Raw genomic sequence first — 9,961 nt, 5'->3', positions numbered from 1 at the left:
AGGTCCATCTAGTCAAGGCAACGGTTTTTCCAGTAGTCATCTATGGATGTGAGAGTTGGACCATAAAGAAAGCTGAGCGCCAAAGAATTGATGCTTATGAATTGTGGTGTTGGAGAAGACTCTTGAGAGTCCCTTGGACTGCAAGGAGATCCAACCAGTCCATCCTAAAGGAAATCAGTCCTGAATATTCACTGGAAGGACTAATATTGAAACTGAAACTCCAATACTTTGGCCACCCGATCCGAAGAACTGACTCATTTGAAAAAACCCTGATGCTGGGAAAGATTGAAGGCAGGAGGAGGAGACGACAGAAAATGAGATGGTTGGATGGCATCACCGACTCAATGGACACAAGTCTGAGTAAACTCCGGGAGTTAGTGATGGACGGGGGGCCTGGCGTGCCGCAGTCCATGGGGTCGCAAAGGGTCAGACAAGACTGAGTGACTGCACTGACCTGATGCGTGCATGTGTGGTCAATCGTGTCCGACTCTGCAGCCCCAGGGACTGCAGCCCGCCAGGCTTCTCTGTCCATGGAATTTCCCAGGCAAGAATATTGGAGTGGATATGTATAACTAAATCACTCTGCTAAATACCTGAAACTAACACAATATTATAAATTAAATATACTCCAATATAAAATGAAATTTTTTAAAAATGTAAAAGATATTAAAAAAAAGGATAGATTTTCAAATAACCCAGCACTTCTAATACAGTGTTGCAGGTGAAAAAAATATATGTTTCAAAGGATTACTTCTCACTAACATAATGAGATTTACATTTTTATTAGAAAATATAAACTAACACTTGAATTTGCAGGAATATAGATGGGGAAGGGGACGATAGGCATAATACCTATAATATAAAGAAAATATAAAGCTGAATTGTGTCATAACACCAGGATTGGCACCAGGACTTGTTGCCGATGGTATATATTGCTTTTTCTGGGGTTATACTTTCCACCACATTTTAGATTTTAACCATGAATTAGAGTGCAAATATTAAATGTTATGTTATATTAAAAAGTTAGTTAAATATGAAAGTCTATGACTATTTAAAAAAAAAACTTGCTAACCCTTAAATCCAAGGAGGGGAGGACAAGAGGCTCTAAGTAGAAGAGACAGGAAAGGATATTCTATCACATGTTAAAGTTAATCTGAAATCAAAAGAAATACTGCTGGAGAGAGTAAGCAAAGCAAAATTGAGCTCCTAGGAAGTGATGTCCAGGTCACCCAGCTCAGTAGGTCAGGGAGGGAAAAAGCAGGGTGGGCGGCATTTAGGGGAAGTTCTATTCACACTGAGAGCACCTGGGTCTTTTGCCCACTGAGCGACAGCCTACGAGACAGGCATGAAGAACTTTTACATTCCTAGGGAACATTTTGGAATGGATGGAAAATGTTCTCTTCTGCTGTCAGCTTCAACTGAATTCATTCTACAAATATTTACAAAATGCTCAGTATGTACCCTGTACTGTTCTAGACAGAGTACTACTGGCTGATAAAACAAACTGAAAAACAACACCTCTTTCTGTGTGGTCTATGTACTAGTGAAGAGAACAGACAAGAGACAATGAAAAAGTAAACTATACATTTAGTGTTAGAAGAGCATAAACGTGTCACCATTCCCGCTCCTAAAAAAGGGAAAAAAAGATGAAAAAAGGACAAGGAGTGAAGTGCGGAGAAGAATTTTTCAACTGTGAACAGAATAAACAGAGTAGGATTCATAGACAGAACAGCGTCTGAGCAGAAAACATGGAGGGCGTAAGTCATACAGGTACTATTGGGGAAAAGCGTATGCCAACCAGAGGAAATCAGAGCCCAGACGAGGAAGCCTCAGATGTCTGAGATACAGCTAAGTCGCTAGGGAAGCTGAGGCAGAGTGAATGAGGAGAAATGTCAGACGTGAGGCTGACAAGATGACAGGGGTCAGATGCTCCAAGGGCTTAGAGGCCACAGTCAAGTACTCTGCTTTTTTATTCAGATTAAGATGGAAGCCACGGAAGGGTTTTGTGGAGTAACTTCTTACTTAAAAGAAAAAATAAAAAAGTAAAAAGTCTTGTATGGGGGACAGTGTTACACGAAGTGTAGGTAGAAAGCAGAGTGATACTCAGAGAAGCACTCCGGGTGAGAGACCACGGTAGCTTGGACCAAAGTGACGGCAGTGGACGTGAGACACAGCTGGTCCTGAATACATTCGAAGCTGAGGTAACTGGAACTCATGATGTATGTGACGTGAGAGAGAGAGTAGTCAAGGACAATTCCAAGATTTTTGGCTCAAACACACCTAAGAGCGGAGGTCCCTTCCATTGAGATGGGAAATATCCCAGGAAGAATAAGTCTGACTGATGGTAGTTATCAGGAAGAAGTTAAGAATAGCTATCAAGTAAGTAGCAACAAAATTACAAGTGAAACGCTAGAGAAAAACATTTGTGAGCTGGGTAAGATTCACCAAGAGCATGAGTATAGATAGCAGAGAGAAGAGATCTGAGGAGGCACTTTGGGTAGGTCAATGTTAACAGGCTGACAGGAAAGAAGGGTCCCCCGTCACCCACAAAAAGGAAGAGGAAGAAGTAAGACCAGACAGGCAGAAGGTAATCAGGAAGCAGAGTCCCTGTACTACTTCTCAGGAGAGAGAAACTTCCTTCAAATACTCCTGACTGTGTCAAATTAGACAGAGTTGTAAACCAACCTAGGGACTAACCAAGTGGAGGACACTGGTCCCCTTAGTAAGGTCAGTCAGGGTCAGTGAAACTTTCTTGTTGTTGCTTTGAGAGAGAAACTAGAAACAGCAATTACACAGGCAAGTCGTTCAGGTAGTTTTCTTGTGCTGCTACTGCTAAGTCACTTCAGTCGTGTCCGACTCTGTGCGACCCCATAGACTGCAGCCCACCAGGCTCCCCCGTCCCTGGGATTCTCCAGGCAAGAACACTGGAGTGGGTTGCCATTTCCTTCTCCAGTGCATGAAAGTGAAAAGTGAAAGTGAAGTCGCTCAGTCGTGTCCGACTCTTAGCGACTCCATGGACTGCGACCTACCAGGCTCCTCCATCCATGGGATTTTCCAGACAAGAGTACTGGAGTGGGGTGCCATTGCCTTCTCCGAGTTTTCTTGTAGAGGTAGCAATAAAAATGAATTCTCCATTAAATGGACTCATAAGGTGATGAGTCATGGCTTTCCATTTGTCCATTTCTAATCTCAGAGAAGTAACACCTGATGGGAATGATACAGCAGAGAAAGATGGATGGTATGAAAATTACTGTTGGAGTAGCTAATCGGAAGACAGGGGAAAGATCTGGAGCACCAGCAGAGGGACTGGCCTTTGATAGGAATAACGACAATTTAACTTCAGGATGAAGAGGGAAGACAGATGCTGACTGGTAGAGAGATGTAACAGTAGGAATTCGTGAATAACTTTAATGGCTGCTTCCATTTTCTTAGTAATGTAAAGACATCACATCTAAGAATAAGGATGAAGGAGAGACCTTTCAAATACTTAATTAAGCTATTTTTACCAGGAAAACCGTGTTAAATGTCTCAGTCCTTGATGTTGCAGAGGCAGGATGTGCCTGTTAAGAGCACACATTCCGTGGACAGACTGCCTTGGTCTGAAACCACTCTCATCACTTGCTGTATGACTTTGCATAAGTCAGTTATGCTCCCTAGGCCTCAGTTTCCACACTTGGAAAGTAAGGGTATCAACCTCAAGGAACTGTTAGAAGATAAAAGCTTATATAAATTAGTGCTTTATATAAATTAAGTGCTTAGAAGAATCCTTGGCACATAGTAATCACTAGATAAATATTTACTATTGTTCTTCTTAAGGAATTATATGCCACAAATCCACTCTATAACATATACAGTAGAGCAAAACAGGTATATTAGATTATTACTTGCGTAGATTTTCTCGATACATAATGTAAAATTTGCTTGAGGCTAAATTAGAAGTCAAACTTTATGTTCTCATTAAACAGCATCTCAGAACTTCACTTACACAGATGACTTCCCATTGCGAGGATCTTTGAATGTTGTTGTTCTTGTATTATGATCAACAAAGTACCGCACACCTTCCCGGGTATACCTAATTTCCCAACCTTCTGGCAGGGGTTCTTCATTCTGCAAACTAAAAGATAAAAGTCACAGAGACACAAGGTGAACATTTTCAAGGTGCTAAAAACGTCTGAGTTGAGGTTCACTTGATTCTGTCTCCCGACACGTAAGCCCACTTAAGTAAGGCTCCAGGATATACATACCCTTGAGTTCTGGGGTCTTCCCACTGGGTTGTTTTTGTGTTATGATTCACGAAGTAAACTCTGTCTGTTGAATCCACTCTTTTTTCTAAAAAAGAGTGAGCATGGCATTTAATAACTATTTGCTATATATACATTTCAATATTTTTATCAACAACACATTAGCTTACCCCAGCCTGGTGGCAAAGGCCCGTATGGGTCATTTTCTGCCGCTAACATTGAAGCCTGAATGGAGAAAAGGATTAGGAGAAGTTAAAAGAACAGATTTTTAATATAAAAGCATAAACTAAGCACTTGGCTGAATCACATTTAATAGTCATTTTCTAAAAAATATGATAAAGAAATGTGAATATAGTAATTTCAAGGCACAGAATTCTAAAATTGTCATGAGTTAAGAGGAGTTAAATAAGTGATAAATTATTAGTTTTTCTACAATGATTTACAAATAATGTATCAACATTAGCACTTTAATCTCTTAGCCCTTCTGTAACAGTCCATAAGAGTGAAATGACATGAGAGAATAACATATAGAAAATTGTAGTGTTTAAATGAGGTAACATTATTTGCTGAAAAACAGAATAATTACCACAGTTCTCTTTAAAACAAATGTCTACTAACACAATAATATTAAACTCCAGAATTATCTTTGTAAAAATAAACTTTTACCTTTGTATTAGTATATTTTATATATTCAAACATACATAAAAACATATTAATGCTCACATATTATGACAACTCAGAAATATATTCAAAGAAAATAAACATTCTTACCATCAGTTTTTAAAGAAAGACAAAAACTTATTACCGGAAAAATCATTTCTTAATGATACAATATATACATCTTGATAAATATTTTATAACTTCATAACAGATACTATAAATTGTACTCAATATCATTTAGACAACTAAATCTCAACCTTAGGATATTCTGTTTCTGCAGAAGAGCACACTTCTGATGCACACTATTACCTAATTCTGCCCTGTTTCCCCAAGGTTTTCCACAGATACAGCAAAGTCCAACCAAAACAAATGCACACACACAATCTGTTTAGTACATACAGCTAAACGGTGGAACATCCCCACAGATTTCTGCACAAGCTACTCAGGAACCAAGAACTGACCACACGAGATACTGAGCAGGCTGGGCCGGCCCACTCTCTGATGATCAGACAACCAGGAGAGTGGACCAACCTGCAAATGAGAGCAACCAAACCTTGCTACTTAACCTCCCAAAAACGCAGAGCTGAATGAGCCTGCCCAAGGCAGGATTCTGAAGAGCTGTTTTCTTTGTGTATCTTTCCTAATTTCTTTCCACATTTTGGGGTTTCAAGCTGCCCTGAAACACTACCTAGAGATGCCCAGTACTTGAGATTTATACGTTCTACTTCTTGAGATCAAATCTATTTAGACAGAAATCCTCCCCCCATCCTCCACACTCCCGTGGATGCTTGCTTATGGCAGTAAATCACCAATTGATCAAATTTTCAGACAGCATTAAATTTTTTTGGACAAAACTATCTCCGATCCCAGGAATACATATTTAGTGGGCCAAAACAGATGACAGCATCTCTACAAAGCTGGGATGGAACCAGGATAGCTGGGATATGGCCAGACTGGCCTTAAGTAAAGTCAGGAGGCAACCAGGTTTGTTTAAAGCAAACAAAATGATTATAACCGAAAGTAGAAGATTGGGAACTGACCAAGACAAATTATATTATTAAGAAACTGCATTTATGAGACTACCTCTTAATAAGGACAAAAGCATGAGTGTATAGCTATGTAAACTAGGATTAAAAAAAACTTAAAGTGCTTATGCATATCAGAAATGTGAATTAGTTATTAAAGATCAACTAAAAATGATCTTACAATCTATAACATTTAAGAAAAGTCACTAAGGGAGAACAGGGAAGACGTCTGGAAGAAAAAGATGCGTTAACGCCTGTAACTTCCTAATTACCGAGTAGAGGTATCGCTGGTTGAACTGCTGCATAGCTCCCTGCAGCTGGCTCCGCTGGGACTGCCACTGCTCAAAGTTCCGCACCGACTCCATGGTGGGCCGCTGCCAGGTGGTTGTCCTGGTGTTATGGTCCACGTAATACACTCTGCCCCGGTCATCAACTCTTCTTTCCCAACTAGCAAAGATAAACAGAGCAGCAGTGAAAATGACAATAAACAACCATCTCTTTATATAAGAAACTGGAAAGTAGTTAAGCAACATGTTACCTAAATAATTTAAAAATCAAGTCCAAGAGATGATGAGTTCAAAAGAATGTAAATATTGATATTCTTCAGAAAAATTACAGACATGTAACTTGCTATCTATTTAGCTAAATTACCTTCCCATTCTTCCCATACATGATTTCTAAGGACTGTCTAAAAAAGAGGTCATAGACTGAACACTATCCATGTGACTACTCTCCCTCTTTCTTTGATAAATATTTACTGAGTGCTAACTGTATACCAAGCAATCTGCCTCTATCATCCCTGTCCATGTGAAGGGTTTTAACTCAACTTGTACAGCTTTTTAATCCACCTTTTGCGGCTACACTTCTGCTGAACCAAAGTGCAGATGGAGCCATGCCATTCTGCCTATCACCGTTTGCTGGCATGGCAAAACAATGAACCCAGTCACCACCTCACCCTCACTTCCCTTTCTTTCAAGGGACCCATCCGAGGGGCCAAATCAACTCCTGGTGGGCCCCAAATGTGTCAGACGTCTCATCCCGTCATGCCTTTGTTTCAATCCTCTCTCAGCCAACGGAATACCCTTTTCCACCAGCTAGAAGACGCCCTGTCCTCCTGAACCCCTACCCTCCAGGGTTCCGTTCACCTCCAGTCAATCTGTATTATTAATTCATAGGCTTTCGATATCCTTTCAGCAACCAATTTCACGAGATAACACACTTGTTGCCTTTAATTTTCTGGACTTTGAATGTTTATATTGGCGAGCTCCGAGCTGCATCTGGAAGGACTGTTAGTGAATAACAGCCTAACAGCACAAGCTTTATTTAGTATGTAATAGGAATGCCTCTTCATTTAAAATGCTCTATTAACTTCAGCCATAATTAATACAATTTTACTTGTAATGATCTTTTAGATAATAATTTTGAACACTAGGATCTCTTATGTAAATATCATGCAACAGCATACTTTAGATCCCTGTCTATGAGGAAACATACACACAAATTGCCCTAAATATGACTCTCATTCCTTAAAAAAATAGCAAGGACTGACACTGGATCAGAAGTCTGCAACTCCGCTCAGTAAACTCACGCCAGTGTTCGACATCTCTTAATCTCTTGAGGAAGCCCTTCAGACTAACTGTAAATGAGACACAGGGTAACAAATCTCATCTACTGAACATTTACTATTCATAAAAGCAAATCAAGGAAACGTAACATGTAGTAGGAAAGAACCATTTTATATTGCATTAACTGAGCTTTTACAATTCCATGTATGAAACACAGCTGAAGCTGGAGAAGACGCTACCTTACCCTGGAGGCAGAGGCTGCGGCCTCTCCCACGTGGTCGTCCGTGTGTTATGATCCACGTAGTAGGTTCTACCATGAGGATCTTTTCTCTGTTCCCACCTTTAATAAAAATACAGAAATAAAAGAACAAGCTAAAGACTATCTGAAGAACGATTCCTTTTTATAAGCCAAAAAATTACAGGTACGTTTTAAAGAGTCATGTATACACACAAAATGAAGTTGTTTCTTTTGAGCTTTGTAAATGCTTAATTATTCCCTTTTCATTAGCAGTACTAGAAATTTCCCAGCTTCCCAGGGGGCGCTAGTGCTAAGGAACCCACCTGCCAATGCAGGAGACGTAAGAGATGTGGGTTCAATCCCTGGGTGGGGAAGATTCCCTGGGGAAGGGCACAGCAACCCACTCCAGTATCCTTGCACGGAGAATCCCAGGGACAGGGGAGCCTGGTGGCTTACAGTCCACTGGGTCGCACAGAATCGAACATGACTGAAGCGACTTACCACACAGCACACACTGGAAACTCAGTAAGTACATTTAGCAGAGGAAGACAGAATAACACCCAAAGTTTTTTAAAGTGACTAATTCATGGAATTCCAAATCATCACAAACAGAAATTTAATCAAGAGCTGAGGAACTGTCACCCTAATATCATGCCCAAAGGACAAAATGTCAATTAAGTAATATCTGTTTTTGGCAACTGAAAAAAATACACATCTAAAAGATTTTAGCAGAAACTGCATTAAAGTATGTAGTGAGACAGTTCCATGAACATTCCTTCTTCCATCTGCATACAGGGTCTTCTTTCTGTGTATAGCTACCCCTCTTTTGTCTTTGGTGCGCCTCTGAGTTTAAGGACATCCTCATTTGTCTTTCTCTGTTCCGTCTCAGACACACTCCACCTCTTCCTCTCCCCACCCTCGTTCTCTCCTCTACACTCCTTGATCTCTCCTCTCCACTCTCTCCTTGGAATGGCACAGAAGAAAAAACTTCAAACGTTAAAAACAAAAACTTCCTATTTCTGAGTTTAACATTCTTGTTCTCAGCTGAAAGTAGAATAAATGGGAAATATTTTCCTTTCTCAAACACGAGGATTCAACTTAATCTGACTTCTTTTTAATTAGAGAAAAGTGAAACTTAAAGTTGTTCAGTCATGGCCAAATCTTTCCGACCCCAGGGACTATGGCCTGCCAGGCTTCTCCATCCCTGGGAAAGTGTCCTGGACTGGTTGCCATTTCCTTCTCCAGGGGATCTTCCAGACCTGGTCTCCTGAATTGCAAGGAGTGTAATGTAAGAGGAGTGTAATGTACATAACCGAGTGCACCATCCATAAAATGGGCTATGAAGCCATTTCTAATTTGATCCTAAGTTAGCTGGAAATATTTCTAATTTAATATTCAATATTCAGTAAGCACTTAGGTTCCAACTATAATTCTGGCCACTAGTTCTTACTTTTTCCAATTAATTTTTCCATATCGCTTCCAGATTTCAGGGTTTTCCTCCAAAGAGAATTTATCTTACTCAAACTAAATTGCTTGCTACACACATCATATGAAGACCAGACCCCCTTTTGGATATTATCTTTGTAATTTTCTACATTCCATTCATTAGATCAAGCGAAGGCAGCCTTTTTCTGTGAAGTACTCGACAGTAAATATTTTAGACTTTGTGGGCCAAAAGGCAAAATCAGGACTATTATGTAGGTACTAACATAGTAAGAGCAAAAACTCCTGTCATGCCCCACCGTGTCTTCCTGAGGTAGGTCACCCAGGCTGTGGATGTGCCATGTTCCCAGCTGTGCTATGCTGACAACATTCTTGCAACAAAGAACTCCTGGCCCACGGGGGAGAAGCCTGGTCAATTCCACCACCCGCCCCAGTGACCAGGGTCTCAGGGTGCTTCTCCTCCTCCCCCAGAAGCTGGTTCACAGGGAGGTAACTTGCTAAACTGTCACTCCCAGAGTGAGAGTTTACCTTCTGGGGCAGTACCATTGCCGAGAAGGAGCCCCCGTGCGTGTGGGGTGACCAGAGCTAATGTCGGGCAGCAGGGAGGAGAGAAGGTGCTGGCGGGGGAGAAGGCGGTACAAGGGTAAGGGGCTTGCCTCGGGCCTGGCCGGGGACTCAGTGACAGCCAGCTAGAGCTGAGCCCGTGTGTCCTGCAGCAGCAATGGGCCAGAACAGAACTGGTTAGAGGCTAGAGCATCCCCGAAGTGGAAAACACTGCTGCTGCTGCTA

General features: G+C 41.0%; 1 protein-coding gene across 2 annotated transcripts in view; it reads right to left on the bottom strand.

Moving 5' to 3' along the window:
• WWP1 (WW domain containing E3 ubiquitin protein ligase 1) overlaps positions 1 to 9,961 on the bottom strand; it is a 114,852-nt gene that overhangs the window by 37,796 nt on the left and 67,095 nt on the right. For both annotated transcript variants that reach the window (XM_010846230.1, XM_010846231.1), the window contains exons 9-13: positions 7,736 to 7,831; positions 6,199 to 6,373; positions 4,412 to 4,466; positions 4,245 to 4,329; positions 3,986 to 4,114 (exon numbers count right to left, since the gene is read on the bottom strand). In XM_010846230.1, the coding sequence (XP_010844532.1) occupies positions 3,986 to 4,114; positions 4,245 to 4,329; positions 4,412 to 4,466; positions 6,199 to 6,373; positions 7,736 to 7,831 (540 nt within the window). The remainder of the gene's footprint in view (positions 1 to 3,985; positions 4,115 to 4,244; positions 4,330 to 4,411; positions 4,467 to 6,198; positions 6,374 to 7,735; positions 7,832 to 9,961) is intronic.

The sequence above is a fragment of the Bison bison genome, unplaced genomic scaffold (assembly GCF_000754665.1).
Source record: "Bison bison bison isolate TAMUID 2011002044 unplaced genomic scaffold, Bison_UMD1.0 scf7180017864233, whole genome shotgun sequence".
Taxonomy (NCBI): Eukaryota; Metazoa; Chordata; class Mammalia; order Artiodactyla; family Bovidae; genus Bison; species Bison bison.
The sequence above is the reverse complement of the archived record's forward strand: the minus strand, read 5'-3'. Positions and strand labels throughout refer to the sequence as shown.